The following is a 20,650-nucleotide window of genomic DNA, read 5'->3' on the forward strand; positions in this document are numbered from 1 at the left end:
CAAGCATAATGGACATCGACTGCCGTTCTTAACTTAGATAAACTTGATAAAATTGGGAATTTGGGAGGTTCTGAATCGAATCTGTGGAATCTGAAATCTAGGATCTAAAATATGAAATTTGGAATTTGAACATTGGATCGAAATTTGGCCAGACTCCATTTTTAGCCCTTTGTGGTCGTATTAATTTGGGCATGGGTGTCGTACTGGTCGGAATTATTTTTCCTTGAAAAAGCAGTTGAGAATTGTTAACTCTCGATGAACTAAGTGAACCAGATTAGGATGAAATTTTTGAATTTCATCTATCTGGTTGCTCTAAAGACGGCATGCTCTGGACAAGGCTTGCTTTCGAAAGAAGTATACTCGAGGAGTGCTTGATGAATAATGATATATTTCTAGGAATTTTACAAATATTTATATGCTTTTGAAACTGCTCCGCCCGTTGTTGCTGGCCGTACCTCTGGTCCCTAATCCTCGTTGATGGATGTGAGTGTACTCTTGTTGATGCGTTCGCTTGCTCCATGATGATATGATGGTGCGTTGCTTTGGAACAGGGTTAATTTAACTTACTCCAGCCGTGATACATGCAAGATTATGAAAAATAAATATTTTTTAATTTATTTTTGTGAACTATATATATTAGGGTGCCAATGAATGTATGGGAAAAAATCAACTTTAAAATTTCAAAAAGTTACCCTATACAAAATGTTTACCACCTCAAAAAAACACCCTATGCTAAATATCAGCTCAATCGGGTTTAAGGAAGAGTGGCGCAAAGCGGTCAAAGTTTGAGCTTTTTGAAAATCGAAAAATCACCCAAATCGGAGTTTTCGAAAAAAAAATTTGATGCCAAATGTCTTAAAATGGCATGAAACGTCGAGATCTAGTGTTGTCCCGAAAATTTTTTTTTGTCAAAAATCGGCACTCTGGGACCTTATTTTTTTTCGGCATACGAAACAAAAGTTGGGTTTTGGGTGCCAATAAAAATAGTTATCTCGATTATACATTCGGAACTTGCTACGAAATGTTTATTTGTACATGTTTCCATAATATACCCTATGGAAAATATTAGCTCATTCGAACTTCATTTACTGGTGCCACAAACGTTAAAATTTGTGTTTTTTGAAAACCGAAAAATTACCGGAAATCGAGACTTTTAAAATTGATGGCGATTTTTCGATTTCCAAAAAAACGCAAACTTTTACCGCTTTGCGCCACTTTTCCTCAAACCCGATTGAGCTGATATTTAGCATAGGGTGTTTTCTCGAGGTGGTAAACATTTTTTATGGGGTAAATTTTTTAAATTCGAGATGACCATTTTGATTGGCACCCTAATATATATATATCATATAGGTATTAGCTTAACAAGGTATTTTAATGTGATGTTTTTATATAAAAACGATTTTGTCGCTTGAGACACTTATGCGATTATTCAAATAACATGAGAGACCAAAGTGTTACAATGGCTAAATTCTGCTGTTATGATTTTTGTTCCACATTCCTATGCATTCAACGCACTGTGCGTTGTCTTGAGTGGGCGACTACTTTGTTTGCTACTGAGTACCGTTATCTATTACTCATAGAAGCACCGTATTAATTCGTGAACAGGTTCACTAGACATCAAGCTTCGTTTAGGAAAAGCATAAACTGATGCTTGGTTGAGTAAAATATAAGATTAGCATGGTTTCTTGCCGTGGTGGCTGAGAGCAGACAAACGACCACAAAGAGTTAAATCTGAAATATGTAATCTAGGATTTGGAAAATGGAATTTTAACTTGGAATCTAAAGCTCATTCCAGAGATTTAGAACCTAGAAATTGGAGTTTGAAAAAAAAAGGATTAAGAACGAAATTAAGATTAAGAAAGTGTGAACCTGGAATTCTGGATCAGAAATTTGGAATAAGGTATATGGAAACTAGATCTGGGATCAGAAATCAGGAATATGGAATTTAGTACCTTCGAACTTGAAATATGTATCCTAGTTCAATTGTTTTGTGGGAGAAAATGAAACCATATCAAAATTCGACAGTCAATAGTCGTGCTTTACTATGTTGGTATCCGATTGCTTTCTTCTGATCATCATTGTTCTTTTGCATTACAATTGGAAGTTATTGCATCACATTTAAAAATATCAGTTTGGCGCACCTCAAAGTCTAGCGATTTTTTTTTTTTGCAAACTAATTATATAAACTGCGCATGGAATAATCAAAGTTTATATAAACCCCAAATTAGAATCGAAGTTTATATATATTTCCTTTTCCAACACAAATATTTTTCATCACTCATTCAGCCTTCAATTTAGGTTCTTAAATTGCTACATTGTAACAAAAAAGGACGTATTGATTTGATTTCGAATTTCGGATTTTATCAACCGACCAGATGTAATTTTCGTGCAACGAAACGTGCTCATAGTGGATCCACTTCCTTGATTCCAAAATGAAGGCGGAGCAGGTGTTTGGAAATATACTAATATGAACATTTTTTCAACAAAATAAGGTCACATCACGTCTCGGGAAATTTTGCTGCAAATGTTCTTCCAGAGAATAACTTAGAATAGAAGGAACTTATAAAAAAGGGTTGAAGTGCCAGAAATCAAAGAGCCAATTTAGGACCAAAACTTTCGCAACACTGTAAGTTGTTGTACCATCCTTGAATGAGCCTGCCGGGAATGTACCCCCTCCATATGTTGATACTTCAGGCACCAAAAAGTAGCTTGTCACAACATCGGTATCTATTGACAAATATTTTACCCTCGACACTGACCCAACTGAGTGGGAAAAAACAGTGATGTAACCCCTTCTCGTTTGTGTCTTCGGTCGTTCCTAAACTCCGGTCCACAGTGCAATAAAACCATAAAGTTGAGATCAGTCTCTATTTTACATTGTTATTGCTGTTGAACTTTTTTCCCTCCATTCATGTTCTGCTTCATGGCTTTTTTTTGCTGTTGTTTTTTTCCGGAGAAGTGTTGTTGGAGAAAAGATTAAGATAGTGAAGCAAGCTGCTTCTCCCGCCTTTCAACGATTTTTACTACCCCACAGATTGTAGCAATAACCACCACACTATTGACGGGTTTATCTATTTTTTTTTTCATTTCTCCCATTACAGGTTAAACTGCTACTGCTAGGTGCGGGCGAGTCCGGCAAATCCACCTTTCTCAAACAGATGAGAATCATCCACGGGATCAAGTTTGAACCCGAGTTAGTTAAGGAATATCAACATGTGATCTACCAAAATATAGTCAAAGGTTAGTGATTAAAACTATAATGTAGAATCTTGCTTTCTCCAAGCAATCATTATCATTTATTTACTACGCTGAAATATTGACCAAGTTTTCGCTGTGAACGTGACAAGTCTGTAAACAGCGACGAATAGTAAATAATATCGCCAACGTCAACACAATATTTCATCCCGATGTTTGTTATTGGTTTCTTCCAGGCATGCAAGTGCTGTGCGACGCTAGGGATAAGCTAGATATACCATGGGAGAATCCGACCTCCCAGCTGGCCGCGAACCAGGCGGTCATGTTTCACAGTGGCATACTGCTGGACGTGGAGCAGTTCCACCAGTACGTGCCGATTGTCCACATGCTGTGGCAGGACAGAGCCATCCGGAGGGCTTACGATCGGCGGAGAGAGTTTCAAATTGTGAGTATTATTTCGTCGATGGTTCGATGATTCACGCGGCCCATTTCAACACTCGGGCGCGCTCGCTTGCCCCAATTGTGGCACGGTTGCAAAATGTTGAACACAGAGGCGCGACACGGGTTTCGCATTTCCTCATTAGCTATGTGTCAATCAACCAATAAAGTTTATTAAATATGATAGCCGCGCATTCGCGGTCGCGATCCTCTCTATCCCGTTCGCCGAACACAACAATACACTCCAGCTCTAATTACTCCGATGTGATTCGGATTTGAAATGCTAAAATAGTCTCTCGAGTTACAGAACTAGTAGGAAATCAGGGTGGGCTGACGGCATCCAACTGCGATTCAGACGATATACAGTGGATCGGCACTGGAATAACAACGCCGCAGTGCGATCTTTCAGGGCGAGAGCGCTTTGACGCGTCTCCTCCTCCCGTTGCTTAACAAACAAGAAATTAATTATATCGATGCCAAATGCAATGGCTTTCCGGTTTACATACAGTCGCCGAAGTGAAGGTCTCGGATATCTCGGCTGATTCGAATATTAATCGATTCAATATGTGGTCTGCTCCGTTGGTGTGGAAGGCGCACCCTTGACCTACACCCAACCGTTCAACAACAGAAGACAACAATTCCCACACCTCGTTCAAGAGAAAATGTTTTATTGGCGGCATATAGTGTTTGCGATAGCGCGGGGATTGTAAAAAGCATAAATAAATAAAGCCCAGTGGATGTGTGATTGCTGCACAGACCCACAGTAGCGTTTCAATTGCTCTCTCTGATTGCTCTAATAAATAAATCGAAAATTACGAAATCACCGCCGCCGCCGGGGGCGACTGCTTTTATTAAATCGGATTCCAACTGCTAAGTTGCTAACGTGATGTGATTTGTGCATGTTTAGATTCAATGAGATTTGTTCCTGCTCGCTTATATCGTGCCTTCGATAACTTACCAGATCATTTCGGTACAGCAATTATTCCGCAGTAACGCTTGCATTAAAAAAATGGAATTTTTTCGAATGGTGATAAAAAAAACTAAGACAGATGATTAAGTTTGATAAATTTAATATTGGTGCTCCTTGGTGGGACAAAGAGTGCTCGGATGTTTATTTCAATAAATCCTCTGCTTTCGAAATTTTTCGCAAAATGGCTCAATGGCAAATTTTGATAGGTATGAACTTTTGGAGACCAAATTCAAAAAACTAATTGGAGCGAAAAAACACAGTTACTGGCGACGATATGTCAAAGGTTTGTCAAGGGAAACATCTATGAGTACCCTATGGAACACAGCCAGGTGTTTGCGAAACAAAAACCATACAAACGAAAACAAAGAGTATTCCGACCGATGGATTCTTGATTTTGCCAAAAAAGTATGTCCAGATTTTGTCCCTGCAGAAGACATATCTCGTAATACATCGTCTTCCAATAGTAATTACTACCCATTGTTTTCAATGACTGAATTCTCACTTGGACTTCTCTCGTGCAATAATTCAGCTCCTTGTTTCGATGGAATCAAAATAATTCGTCGCTAAAACGTCGCTAAGAAACGTTTATTAAGGTTATTCAATAAGTTTATCAGAGGCGTCTCGTCCGTCTGTTCAAACTGTTCATAGGACAGGTAGACAATCTCAGAATAAAATATATATTATTTCACATTTGTGGATGGATGAGGAATTATCGACGGTAATTTTTTTGTGATTTCCATATTATCCCGAATATCCTTATTTTATTTTCTATTTCGGTGGAACTCAAACTCACCGTGAAGAATATAATCTGGTAGCTACATTCGACTTAACCCCAATCCGCACTCAACACAGCCTTAACGCTACGAAATAAGCAGTAATGAATACCGGGTTCAAACCATTCATCTGAACCCGCTGTCATCCAAACACAGGGCAAACACAGTCAACTACGTATGAAACGATCACTACTACTAATGCGCCGCCTTGCGTAAAAATGACGTTTTAGGTTCAATATTTCTGCTGAACGAACCGATGAAAACGATGGTAAATACACACCACCACTCTTCAGTGTTTGTTCGTGGTTGTCATCGTTTCCCTTTCTGTTTCTCTTTCTATTCCTGACTTAATTCAAATTTGAGAGAGGGCACGAGACCGCGAGGGTACACAGCACCGAACACCCCGAGCGAGCATGATGCAAATATGAAAACGAAATTCATAAAAGATTGCTGTGGATGTGCTGGTATTCTTTCGTTGACAACTTGAACCCGGTACATATAGTACACGTTTGTCTGCTTACGTTTCAAAACTTCCGCTGCCTTGGCCGGTCATGTGAACGAAATAGCTGCGTGCTTTGGTCTTAATGCTGACAAAATTGTGGCCCAGAGCTATGATGGCGCTGCAAATTTTTGGTGAAACAACGGTTATTCTTTGGATATATTCATTGTCGTGCACACGTATTGAAATTCTTGCTAAAACTTTTTGCGAATATTTTTGCACATAAGAATGTTCTTTATCAAATTTAGTAAAAAAAAGGTGGGTTAAATCCATGATATAACCGCAAGGTTGACGTGGGACTACTTTAGCTTAGCAATCATTCGTTTGTATTGATAAAATTCTTGAAACAGTTTCCAAATTCAATTGAATTCAATATACTTGCTTTGTGAGTAAAAATATTGAACAAATACCATGTTAAGTCAATTCATACATTGTGATAGATTGTTCTTCGTTACAAGTAAATTTAATGACATACCTTTTACGTTTGGTATGATGCCTAGGACAAAATATATGTACGGAAGAATTATCAAACGATTATTTTATTTTACATTTCCCTTTGAAGTGCACATCTCTTAAGTGTACGTACTTCTCGAACCGCGAATTTGCTTGAAACTGGAAAGTTCATCCGCTTCTAGTGTCTGCACGATTTTTCCAGGTTCCTAAGTTTAGAAGATTGTGTTAAGACAGACATATAGGCGAGCGAGAACAAAAGTACTTGCAGTTTGCATTTATTTACAGGGCCGATTTCCGATTTACACCCGACTTGTATGAATTCGCAATGCCGATTTCCCCACGCTCCATGGAGTTGAAGTTTGTGTTAGGGAAACACATTTCAATCGGAACAAAATTACCCCCGACTTGTATGAATTCGCAATGCCAATTTCCCCTAGCTCCATGGATTTGAAGTCTGTGTTAGGGAAACACATTTCAATCGAAACAGAAATACTCCCGACTTGTATTAATTCGCGATGCCGATTTCCCCACGCTCTATGGATTTGAAGTATGTGTTAGGGAAACATATTTCAGTCGGAACAAAAATACCCCCGACCTGTATGAATTTGAAATGCCGATTTCTTCCAGGCACCTTGGTTTAGAAATCTCTGTTATGGAACACATTTCGGTGGGAACAAAAGCTCCCCCTACTTTCATATGTTTGCAATGCCGATTTCCCCAAGGCTGCTTGGTTTTGATGGCTGTGTTAGTGAAACCGTAAATCGGGCCAATCAAAACGAGGCAATTAGGGCGTTTAGATAACGCCTAATATTTTAAAGTTATTCAATTGTTTATCTAATGAAAAATAACATATTGTTAGTTGCGATAGATGCGTAGAAATATTACCTATCAATTGATGCAAACATCTTTCCGATCCAGTAAGAAATGTTCGAGTTATTAGCATTCCAAATCTTTCATTTTGCCCTGTATGTTCTGTGTTTAGGTTTTCATTTTACCCCCAATATATTCCGGTTAGACGTAGTCCCTTGTCAAAAAGGAATTAGATGTGATAGAATTTGTGCGTAACGTGCCATGCTTCTATAGAGGAGCTCAAAGCAGATCATCATTTCGATATTACGCTCAAAAATGCAATTGATTTTTTGAAAATTCAGAATTCTGGCGAAACTATGAATGACAGTAACGTCATCAATTGTCGTCGTTTATATGAATCGATTAAAGACATAATTATTGACGAAATCACGAAACGGTTGAAGGAACTAGATGAATACAATTTCGTCGCTTTGTTGAATTACGAAACTGCGACTTCGATGTCGCATTACCTCCTGGGAATTTGAAAATGCTTATTTCATACCACTCGAAATTCGATTAAGTGTTGCTTTGTGATAAGCTGACGGTTCTTTTTAAATTATAGTCATTATTCCGATTATCGTTGAACAAAACCTGCATCAAACCTTCTCCGAAACGGCTGGCCAGAATGATACTGACATTGCCTAATACAACGGCATCCGTTGAAAGAACTTTTTTTGTTGTTCGACGGATCAAGGATTATTTGCGGTCGAGATCTGACCAGAAACGGTTATTCGGAATTATGATGATGACTGTGGAAAAAGATTTTATTTATGATATAATGCAGATGCCGTTATTTTATGAGGAAATCATTGATAAGTTTGCGCTCATAGTTGACCGTAAGATTCTTTTGTTATACAGGCAAACCTGTTTTTGTACGGGTGATAGGGACCGCACAAAAAACACTTTTTGTTATGTGGTGGATAAGGACCGCATAAAAAAAGTTTCCTTAAGAAAATAACCCAAATCCTAATGAGTCCATTCGTGATCAACATTCGATTTCCTTTTTTCACTTTTAGACGAATGGGTCGAAACGGATAACTTTTTATCAGATACGCAGTTCGGTTTCCGCAAGGGCAAAGGGACAAATGATTGTCTCGCGTTACTTGCTTCCGAAATTCAGACGACCTTTGGTAATAAAAAACAGATGGCTTCTGTTTTTTTAGACATTAAAGGGGCGTTTCACTCAGTATCTATACGAATTTTATCCGACAAACTTCACAACCAAGGATTTTCACCAATTTTAAACAACTTTCTGTTTAATCTGTTATCCGAAAAGCACATGCACTTTTCTCATGGAAATTGTGCCGTTTCTAGGACTAGCTACATGGGTCTCCCTCAAGGTTCTTGCTTAAGTCCTCTTCTGTATAATTTCTATATTGATGATATAGATGATCATCTTGCAGATGGATGTACTTTGAGGCAGCTGGCAGATGATAGGGTTGTATCCATACCAGGTACTAAAACTATTGATTTGCAAAGACCGCTGCAAATTTCCTTAAATAATTTATCTATATGGGCTGTGAGGCTAGGTATTGAATTCCCAACTGAGAAAACAGAAATGGTTGTATTTTCTAGGAAGCACCAACCTCCCGAACTTCAGCTTCAATTGTTCAACAAAACGTATTGCGTATCTGATTAAAAAATATCAACAGAGAACAAATTTTCTTGGGACAGTTACTGGAACATGGTGGGGTGCTCATCCAGAAGACCTAATACGGCTGTACAAAACTACAATACTGTCAGTCATGGAGTATGGTTCGTTTTGTTTCCATTCTGCTACAAAAACCCACATCATTAAACTGGAGAGGATACAGTATTGTTGCTTGCGTTTAGCCTTAGGGTGCATGCAATCAACACACAACATGAGCCTTGAAGTCTTGGCAGGTGTTTTACCATTAATCCGAAGCGAAATCATGAACCCATTAGTAATTGAGAATTGTAAGAAGCTTCTCGAATTGAACCAACGGTCGAGATCCATGGATCTGTACTCTCATTACATTTCTCAAGAAATAAAACCTTCAGTAGGCATCTTTAATAATGTTAGCTTTCCGAACTTCTGCAGATCTTCCGTTGATTTCGATCTTTCTATGAAGGACGAAACTCGAGACATTTCAGATCATCTTCGATCATCGTTAATCCCTAATATTTTCGCTTCAAAATAGAACCATATCAATTCTTCAAGAATGTTTTTCACTGATGGTTCAAGAATCAACGGATCCACTGGTTTTGGTATCTTTAACGAACATCACACTAGCTTCCATAAACTTGAAGACCCTTGTTCAGTGTATGTTGCCGAACTGGCTGCAATACATCATGCAATTAAGACCGTTGAGTCCTTACCACCTGATCACTATTTTATTTTCTCGGATGGTCTTAGCAGTATACAAGCCATTCAATCCTTGAAACAACAGACGAAAGCATCATATTTTCTTATCAAAATTAGAGATGCATTGAACTTTCTTGTTGATAAAAATATTGCTCTATTCTTGGTAATGAGAAAGCGGATACACTCGCAAATATGGGTACTATGCAGGGCACAGTTTTTGAGAGACAAATAGCGTATCGGGAATTCATCTCCATTTCCCGACAGCAGTCACTCACCAGTTGGCAAAACCAATGGAATAGATATGAGTTTGGAAGATGGCTATACTCTATTATCCCCAAAGTTTCAACGAAGGCCGTGTTTAAAGGTTTAGATCTTGACAGAAATCTCATTATGTCCAGATTGATGTCCAATCATTCCGCGCTAAATGCGCATCTCTTCCGCATAGGTCTTGCTACTAACAATTTATGCAATTGTGGTCAAGGATATCATGACATCGAGCATGTTGTTTGGCCATGTAATGAATTTTGCAATGAAAGAATTAACCTGGTTGCCGATTTAGAGGCTCAAGGACTACACTCACGCATGCCAGTTCGCGACATCTTAGCTTCTCGCGACCCTAATTTTATGTTCCCCATATATGCCTTCCTAAGAAGCGGTTATATTTTTATTTAGGTCGCATCTCCTACTCCCACTTGTCCATTCTCCCTTCCTTTCCTATTACATAAGCCGAACTTAGCACCCGTTGAGATAAGATCATTACAGAAGCTATAAACATAGCAAGGAGGCAGTCACTACCAAAGGATACCGTTGCTACATCAACTGACGATGTAGTTATTACGACCCACCACAGGCACTGTTCCAGACAAGGATGATACCGACGAGGCAACGAAGGAATAAATTATATTTTGTTATATAGTTCTGTAGTTTTAGCTAATTAGACTTAAGTTGATGATTATGTAGTTATAATATATTCAAATAGTTTAAAAATGTGCTGCTTGATAATGGCTCTTTATCCACTTGAGCCTAATTAAATAAATAAAGGAAAAAATTAATATCTATACATATAAAAATTGATTTCTGTCCGTCTATCTGCCTGTCTGATTCTTATGGACTCGGAAATTACTGAACCGATCAACATGGAAATTGGTATGTGGGGGTGCTGCCATACGAATGAAACACAAATTTCTGCATTACCCGAAAATTAATCAAACAAACGAAACCAAATTTGGCATGAGGGGGTCTCCGTAGCCACATTGGCTGCGCGTTCGCTTAGTAAGCGATCGATCGTGAGTTCAAAACTCAGGGCCCTCATTGACCATCTTCGTGTTGTTACAGAATAACTACGTCCACGCAACAATCATCAGCGATGGAGATCGATCCACGGTCGAAATAAGATCGATTCATCCAAACAACTGCTCTGCTCTGCAAGACACATCGGGCTGCTATTCTATTAATAACTCAACAATGATAATATCAACTGTCTCCGCTGTCCGGTCTAACTGGACAATGGAAGAACAGAACGAATACTCTTACGCCTAAATGGCTACTGTGAAATGTAATGTACCATATGTAAAAAGGAATACTATAACGCCGAAAAATGGCAACTGTGTAATGTGCTAATTATAGATATGATAAATATGTGACATGTACACGATTAAAATTCGGCTCTGTTACAGCTAAAATGCTAATGAGCCTGAAATAAACAAATGGCATAAAAAAAAATGAGTGGGTTATATCTATGATATAACCGCAAGGTTCACGTGGAACTACCTTAGCTTAGCAATCATTCGTTTGTATTGATTAAATTCTTGATTGAATGAAACAGTTTCCAAATTCAATTGAGTTCAATATATTTGCTCTGTGAGTGAAAAAAATTAACAAATGCCGTGTAAAGTCAATTCATTTATTGTGATTGATTGTTCTTCGTTACAAGTAAATTTAATGACGGACCTTTTACGTTTGGTATGATGACTAGAACAAAATATATGTACGGAAGAATTATCAAACGTTTGATGAACCAGCCTATGGCTGAAAATCTTTCCAATAAAGACAAAAAAAAATTATCAAACGATTATTTTATTTTACATTTCCCTCTGAAGTTTACATCCCAAAAGTGTACATACTTCTCGAATCTCGAATTTGCTTGAAACTGGGAAGTTCATTCGCTTCTAGTGGCTGCACGATTTTCCCAGGTTCCTAAGTTTAGAAGATCATGTTAGGACAGACATATTCCACTCTGCACAAAGGCAAGCGAGGACAAAAGTACTCGCAGTTTGCATTTATTTGCAGAGCCGATTTCCCCAGAAACCTCGGTTTTGAAGTCTGTGTTAGGGAAACACATTTCAATCGGAACAAAAATACCCCCGATTTGTATGAATTCGCAATGCCGATTTCCCCACGCTTCATGGATTTGAAGTCTGTGTTAGGGAAACACATTCCAGTCGGAACAAAAATACCCCCGACTTGCATGAATTTGAAATACCGATTTCTCCAGGCACCTTGGTTTAGAAATCTCTATTAGGGAACACATTTCGGTGGGAACAAAAGCTCCCCCTACTTTCGTGTGTTCTTTTTCTTCTTTTTGGCTTTAAGAGGGTTTAAACTTTTCAGTTCACTCGCCTCTGGGCTCTTTCGTGTGTTTGCAATGCCGATTTCGCTGCTTGGTTTTAAAGTCTGTGTTAGGGAACATTTTTCGATGAGAACAAAAGTCCCCCTACTTTCATGTATTTGCAATGCCGATTTCCCCAAGGCTGCTTGGTTTTGATGGCTGTGTTAGGGAAACCGTAAATCGGGCCAATCAAAACGAGGCAGTTAGGGCGTTTAGATAACGCCTAATATTTTACAGTTATTCAATTGTTTATCTAATGAAAAACAACATTTTGTTAGTTGCGATAGATGCGTAGAAATATTCCCTATCAAGTGATGCAAACATCTCTCCTATCCAGTACGAAATGTTCGAGCTATAAGCATTCGAAATCTTTCATTTTTTCCTGCATGTTCTGTGTTTAGGTTTTCATTTTACCCTCCATATATTCCGGTTCGACGTAGTCCCACGTCAAAAAAAAATTTGGCATGTGGAGGTTTTAGGATGCAATGGTGATTAGTCACGCCTCCCGCTCTCTAAGGGTGGGCTGTCATACAAATGAAACACAAATTTCTGCATAACTTGAAAGCTAATCGAGCACAATTTGGGATGTGAGGGTTTTTGGGCGTGAGGAATGTTTCTATAATGGAATGACACCCCTCCCTCCTCTGGAATGGAGAGGGGGTCCCATTAAAATATTAGACATATTTCAACCAAAAATATTCCAGCCAAACATGACACTTGAAAAATTTTCAGAAAACTCTGAAGGAAAAAGAGAAAATTCGGAAAATTAAATTCCCAAATGTTCTACAATTACATAGTGACAAGTGTTGTTAGTCCATTTGATGTTTGCTAGCGAAATTGATCTTTGTTTGAAACTGGAAATGGATTTTAATGTGATGAAACGCACTCCTATATCTTCATCTACCTATACCAAAAAAAAAAGGATCGTTAGATGTGTTGATAAGAGCAGAACTCAAGGAAGGAATTGTCCGATTTAGGGCTGTCTTTATTCTATCATATTCTCTGTGTAAAATATTTATTCCATGTAACGGAGTTGTTATTTACAATTGGTTGAAAAATCTTGAACGATAATTGTGTCTGAAAATAATCTGATATTATAATGAAGAGTTTTGTTAGAAATACTAGGAATTTTATAGTAAAAAGTAAATTCAACGTAGACGTAGATGAAGATCAATCAATGAACAGTTCTGCGATTGGACCCATGAACTTGCTCATAGTAAGAAAACGTGAATGTTTGAAGGTATTGATAACAAAAAACAAATTTTTAGCGGGACGAAGTTTGCCGGGTCAGCTAGTTAGCAATTATATTAGTTTACTTGCAAAAGAATCTACGCCCTTACGCCTTCCGACAGTTAACCGAAATTATGCCATGGCGGAAGAAAAAATGCGTGTAGGCATGTTTTTCAGTTCTTTCTTCGGTTTATTTATTTATCAATATCTTCTCATTTTTCGCGACAAAATTGTTGGAGACGATCTTACGCTTCAGGTTTGCCCAGAAATTCAGCAACAATGTTGTCCAGTCGGTGTCCTCACGAAGAATGATGCGTTTCACCACCAGAATATCACTTAAGTATACTTTTTGTCCGTGATTGAATCGAGAGAAGGTGTGGTTTACTATGGCAATTTGGAAGGCAAACTAGAGGCGAATGAACTCTCTGAGTTTGAAACTTCCAGCGAATGAGCAATAATCATTTCCGTTTTTAAATTTTATGCATCCAATATTGGATACGAAAATATTCTACTGAGGGGGACGAATAATCCTCAGAAACTTCCCTGTTAATTGCACTTGATTGAAAAATCACAAAACGAAATGCATTTGATCGCAGTGTTATATGAATAGAAAACATTAAAATAAACTCTTTCGCTTGAATGTAATTTTTAATTCCAAGGGTAACTGGTAGATTATTTTGCAGCAACGATGACATCTTTCCGGATTCTTCTCGATACTGGATAGCCACAAAACGAAAAGAACTACGCGCGTGTATGTGTGTTTGTGACGGCTGCTCCGATGCCTCAAGCGGAACTAATTCTCGATTCTGTTACTTTCTTGGTCGTCTCTTCACTGGCATCACTCTCCTCCTGATAGATTCCCTTCTGGCCTAAAGTGTACAAACAGGCTTTCGGTAACACCGTTCATCAGCGTTTTCATTATGAACGAAGTTAGCTTCACCACAAATGTGTGCTCCCGTGGCCGAGTGGTTAGCGTCATAACTAACATGCCGGGTGTTCGGGTTCGATTCCCGTTCTGGTCGGGGGAATTTTTCGTCAAAGAAATTTCCTCCGACTTGCACTGTGATCACGCGTATTCCTAGAGCTTGCCACTCAGAATGCATTGAAGGCGTGTTATTTGGCATAGAAATCTCAACTAAGTACTAATAAAAATGACGCAAGTAATACTACGTTGAGACGGCGAAGTTCCTCTAGGAACGTTAGTGCCATTGAAGAAGAAGAAGAAGAAGCTTCACCACAACAACGACAACATGCTCCAATCGTGGTTCAATTATAACTGAGTGGATTTCTTCTTCTTCTTTATTGAATTAAAGAGACTTTAAACTTCAGTTCATTTGTCTCCAGTCTTCAAAAAAAAACCCTTGGAAAACATTCCTACTCGTTCACCTCCATTTGATTTGAGAAAGGCACTCGATCCCTCGCCGTCCAGCTCGACCAGCAACGGTGTTCTCCAGTCGGTGTCCTCACGAAGAATGATGGATGGATTTTCGAGCGGCGCTCACTTATATACCGATTGGTGATTTCAATAGCCTGTTTTGAAAGCAATTTTAAGGCTAGTGAAACAAGTTTTTGGATCAAGAAGTAACAAGTATATAACGTGTAGACATTTTATCTATTGAATGAAGTTTCATTATTTATCATACCATTTCGTTCGGTTGTTAAGGAGCTATTAACGCTCAAAATCTCGGTCTCCGGCGTAACGCTTTCGTTTTCGAAACTTTGAAATTTACACCCCGGTATAGAAATGAAAGACGTAGTCCTACGTCAAAATTGTACTAAATTTCACCTGCTTTCAAAAAAGTATTCCCTACACAATTTGAAAAAAGTTTCCCTACGTAAATAACCCAAATTCTAATGATTTCATTCATGAGCTTCAACGCTCGTGCTCTACGACGTTCCGTATTCGTTTAATTTTTCACCATCAAATGAACTTCACGGCATATTGAGAAGTCGTTTTGTATGTTTCGTCTTCGAAAATGTTGGACCCTGACGTTGAGACATATTGCCTCTTTGTTTGCGCGTGGCTGTGCGTGTATTAAATTCGTTAGGCTCGGAACATGTCGTATTAGTAATCAACGCCCAATGTACGTACCAACGTACACTGGATTCTTTTTTACGCGATTTTTTTTTTATCTCTCGAAATTACGCGATTTTTTTAGGCGATTTGTTTTTTTTTTGCACGCACGCATCAGTCGCGTAAAAAAGAGTTCAGTGTATTGCATTTGATGGAACGATGGGAATTGAGATGGGAATAGGATGGGAGTGATACATAATTTTTTATTTATTTTTCAAACGGTTTTATTTAGCTTGCCCTGTAATCTGTTTGTATGTTTGTATCATGTTTGTCTGACCCACATTAATAGAAATTTGACCCTCTTTTTGTTGACCGATTGATCTGAAATTTGGAACACACCTTTATCTAAGTAGTCATTATAAAACTGCGTATTTCATTATCTTGAAAATCCAAGATGGCGGCCGCTACAAAATGGCGGATCACATATTTTTTCAAAACCTCATCGATTTGGGTTTTCCAAAACCCCATCAATATGGGTGTCAGATGAAAGGGCTTCACTAGTAGAACACAGTTATTTCTGAAAAATACAAAACCCAAGATGGCTGCCACTACAAAATGGCGGGCTATATATTTTCTCAAAACTTCATCAATGTGGGTATCAAATGAAAGGGCTTGACTAGTAGAATACGGTTATTTATGAAAAATGTAAATCCAAGATGACTGCCACTACAAAATGGCGAACTACATAAGTTAAAATCCCTACATTAAAACCCACCGCCAGGTATACCGCCATAGAAGAAGGAGAGTAGCCATAGAGCAAGGACAATAGGAAAATAAAGGAATAGCAGCTTCCTAATAGATATATAGGAAATTCGCCTGTAGTGATACAGGTAATTAAATAATGTTTCATGTCAGATATAAAAAGGCGAAACAATGTGAAATAAATTAGTTCTAGTCTAGAGCTCAAACCTATAACTTCTTCTTGAATAGCGTTAACGTTCCCTGTGGAACTTTTGTCGTCTCAACATATGCATTAACTAGCGTCATTCATTAATACTTAGTTGAGATTTCTTAAGCCAAATAACACGCCTTGAATGTATTCCGAGGGGCAAGCTCTAGAATACGCGTGACCACAGTGCAAGTCGAAGGAAATTTCTTTGACGAAAAATCCTCCGGCCAGAACGGGAATCGAACCCGAACACCCGGCATGATAATGTGAGACGCTAACCACTCGGCCACGGGTGCACCTATAACATGTTTCTATTAAGTACAGAACCTTAAAGTCTTTAACTCATATTTTCTCAAAACCTTATTATTATGGATATCAAATGAGAGGGCTTGACTAGTAGAACACAGTAGTTTATGAAAAATGCAAATCCATCAAAATCCCATCAAATTGCGGACTACATATTATGTCAAAACCCCACTAATATGGGTATCAAATGGAAGGGCTTCACAGAACACAGTTATTTATGAAAAATACAAACAAATTTTAGTCTTATCAATGCCCTAGACTAATGAAGGAGAGGTGTGATAACTGCTAACTGCTACTTGCCTAATTATGTTATAGCTTCTAGTACATTAATATGTTTAATCACAATTAAACCGTTTAACTTAGAAAGTTTTTTTGACGTAGAACTACGTCTTTCAGGAAGGGTGCCAAATCAAAAAATAGGTCACGTTTTTATGAAATAAAGTTAACGTTAATAACTATTTTCACTGTGATCGAATTCTCATGATTTGCATACCAAGCGAATCGAGATTTGTTCGATATGCTATACATTACAACTCGCTAACATCTAAACGGTTTAAAATAATGGAAACTTGACGAATTTCATTTTTCCCATACATTTGTTCTGCCGATTTGTGTGCTAACGCTATCCGTATTTCGAATGCTTATAACTCGAACATTTATCAATAGATCGGAAAGATGTTTGCATCAATTGATAGGAGATATTTCTACGCGTCTATCACAAATAATAAAATGTTATTTTTCATGAGATGAACAATTGAATAAGTGTAAAATGTCAAGCGTTATCTAAACGCTCTAACTGCCAAGTTTGGATTAGTCCGATTTACGGTTCCCTAACACAGACTTCAAAATCGATGTACCTGTGGAAATCCTCTTTGCAAATACATGCAAGTCGGGGGTATTTTTTGGTGTTAAATACTTTTGGACTCGCTTGTCGTTGTGCAGACCGGAATATATTTCCCTAGAACACACTTTTAAACTGAGAAGCCTGGGGAAATCGTCATTTCAGATACTAGAGTTGAATGAACTTTCGCGGTTCGAGAACTAAGTAAACATGAGATGTGCAATAATTTCAGAGGAAAATGTAAAATACAATAATCGTTTGACAATTCTTCCGTTCAAATTTTTTTTGGTAGTTCTAGGCATCATATCAAATGTAAAAGGACGTTAATTAAATTTGCTTGTATATTGCATAGTTCTACGTTGAAAATTCGGTCGTGTCCGAGATACAAACCTCTTCCAATTTTTACTTATTTTTTTCACATTTATAAGCGGCCTACTCACTTGCGTGAATCATGAAATCAACTCTTTGTTCCGGTAATTAGCTGATACAGTCCGTATGTAGAGCGATGAAATACATATCAAAGATAGAAAAACTAGAAGTGGGTTATATCTTTGATATAACCTCAAAGTGGACGTAGGACTAACGTTGACTTAGCAATAAATAAGTAACAAGCATATAATTCTTAGAAATTTCATCTTTCGAATAAAGTGATTATCATACCACTTCGTTTAGCCGAAAAAGAATTATTAACTCTAAAAGGGGGAATCGATTCCTCCTCGGTAATACCCAATAGCCCCCGATAACGACGATCGATTGCAGCATTCGTAAACAAATATTGATATGTAATATAATATCCACTTAGATAATATCCACTACACTATATCTTATCGTGTTCTTCACTATCAAATCCATAGTCAATGGCACCCATCGGTATCGAATTATCATCGATATCTCGGATTTCGCTAAATGCTCCGTTAGGTCCGACTGCAGAGGAGAAATGGAATTGAAAAACGACAAACAGGAGAAAGAGATTTGCAGAATGAGATTAAAAAGAGATTGGCAGAAAACATCTGCATTTTATCTTTCGAACAATGTGATTATCGTACCACTTCGTTTTGCCAGAAAGATTTTATAAATGCTCAAATGAGGAATCGAGTACTCCGAGGAAACACCAAGCGCAAATTAGAATCGACTAACGATTGCGGCATTCGTACACAAATAATTATATAACGCAGCTTTCATCAAAGTGATTTCTTCGATATGGTGAAATATCCACTATCATATATTTCGTATTCATCATTATCAAATCCATAGTCAATGGCGCCCATCGGTATCGAGTTATCATCGACACCACCATTTTCGCTAAATGCTTCTTTCAGTTCGCCCTGCAAAAACTTTTCTGAACTCTAATCCATAAATTTGGTGTCCCTGAAAAGGGCCGTTGATTATATGCTAAAGTACTAAGACAATAATGGCGGAAGTGGAAGCGCGGCTGTTTATGCGCGCTCTCCTTGGATACGATGGGCCAGCTGGATGTCCTTTGGCATGATGTGACCCGTTTTGCGTGGCTTAGCACACAAATTGGCATCTTCGAACAGGCCGACTAAATATGCCTCGCTTGCGAATTTCACGCAAAGCGACGGTTCCTGGTCGGTAGCGATGTGGCTTCTTCATACTTATTTCGGCTGATGCGCTTTTCCGAGCTGCTTTCGTGGTGTCTTATCACCGGTAGATTTACGAGCTGTCTGCTTGGTCCCAATGAAACGAGTTCTCACGGTGCGAGAGTAGAGGAGGAAATGAACGAAAATAAAGGAAGCGTCATGTTTTATAGCCATCCGTTCGGTTCAACTGCAGAAAAGAAATGGAATTGGAGAAGAAGACCATAATGCATAGGCGCCTGAGTGCGACCGTCCTCATCTCACATCACCGCATCAACTGAATGGATTTCCAGAGCGTATGCGAGTTTATATACGGTTTCAATAACCTGTTTTCTGAGCAATTTTAAAGCTATTGAAAGTTTTCGGGTCAACAATTAACAATCATATAACTCATGGACATTTTGTCTTTCGAATGAAATGATGAATATACCACTGCGTTCAGCCGGAAAAGAGATATTAACGTTCACCTTGCAGTCCAGCGTCACTCTTTTGTTTTCGAAACTTTGAACTTACACCCCGGTACAGAAATGAAAGACGTAGTCCTATGTCAAAAAAAAAACAAATGACCGATAATTTCATCAAATATAAAATTTTTCAAATATGGCACGATATTAAAGGTGCGATTCCAAAGAAAATCGCGCAAATAAAATTCGTTCTATTCCATATCTAGCAGTTATGTTGACAATTTTAACTCCAAAACAGACTAAGTAAGTAAGTAAGAGACAATGAACGTGTTGTTATCGATAGTGTTCGAAGCAAGTTATCTGTGGAAATCCTACAGTTACCTTCCAAATGAAATAAATATGTTTATTCACTCGTCGATACATTCTTTCATCTTAATTTCTAACGTGTAGAAGGCAATTCAGCGCTCGATAAATTTAACACTTGACGCCGTTAAATCACGCCTTTCACAACAGAATCGAAACCGGTATCAATCTGTGTCTATTTCAACAACGATCAACCATATCCCACGACGCGCGCGCAAATAATTCTACACAGACATCCGATACATTACACGTGGGGGAACTAGTAACCGAACGCAGCAAAGGTGATTACCGTAAACCCCCGTCTAATCGCGGGTCTAAGGGGTTCATTTATGCTAATGCGCTTTTAACCCATAATAAACCCGCGCTCTCGTAGAGCATTTCATATATAATACACCTACTACACTTGTCAGCTTTTATTGAAAATGATTTCCTCTCGTTTCTTCCCTCCAGAGTGATTCAGTTAGTTATTTCTTAGACGAATTAGACCGGATATCAAGGTTCGACTACGTTCCCACACATCGTGATATTCTGCATTGCCGCAAAGCAACCAAGGGTGTGTTTGAGTTTACAATAAGAATACAGGTAACTATCAATCAATCAGATCGAAATCGGGATGAAATGTAACATTCCAATTGCCCGCAGAACATTCCATTTGTGTTTGTCGATGTCGGAGGCCAGCGGACGCAGCGACAAAAGTGGACCAAATGCTTCGACTGCTCGGTGACCTCGATCCTGTTCCTGGTGTCAACATGCGAGTTCGATCAGGTCCTCGCAGAAGATAGGTAAGTATTCGATGGGTTGCTCTCTCTATCTTTAGCTTGAAGTTAATTTCTG

At 38.4% G+C, this 20,650-nt stretch overlaps 1 protein-coding gene across 1 annotated transcript in view; it reads left to right on the forward strand.

The window, feature by feature from the left end:
* The window catches only part of LOC129775540 (guanine nucleotide-binding protein subunit alpha homolog), a 70,175-nt gene that overhangs the window by 37,551 nt on the left and 11,974 nt on the right, over positions 1-20,650 (forward strand). Inside the window, exons 3-6 of the mRNA XM_055780385.1 lie at positions 3,102-3,240; positions 3,432-3,640; positions 20,267-20,398; positions 20,459-20,598. Coding sequence (XP_055636360.1) covers positions 3,102-3,240; positions 3,432-3,640; positions 20,267-20,398; positions 20,459-20,598 — 620 coding nt within the window. The remainder of the gene's footprint in view (positions 1-3,101; positions 3,241-3,431; positions 3,641-20,266; positions 20,399-20,458; positions 20,599-20,650) is intronic.

The sequence above is a fragment of the Toxorhynchites rutilus genome, chromosome 3, assembly GCF_029784135.1.
Source record: "Toxorhynchites rutilus septentrionalis strain SRP chromosome 3, ASM2978413v1, whole genome shotgun sequence".
Lineage (NCBI taxonomy): Eukaryota > Metazoa > Arthropoda > Insecta > Diptera > Culicidae > Toxorhynchites > Toxorhynchites rutilus.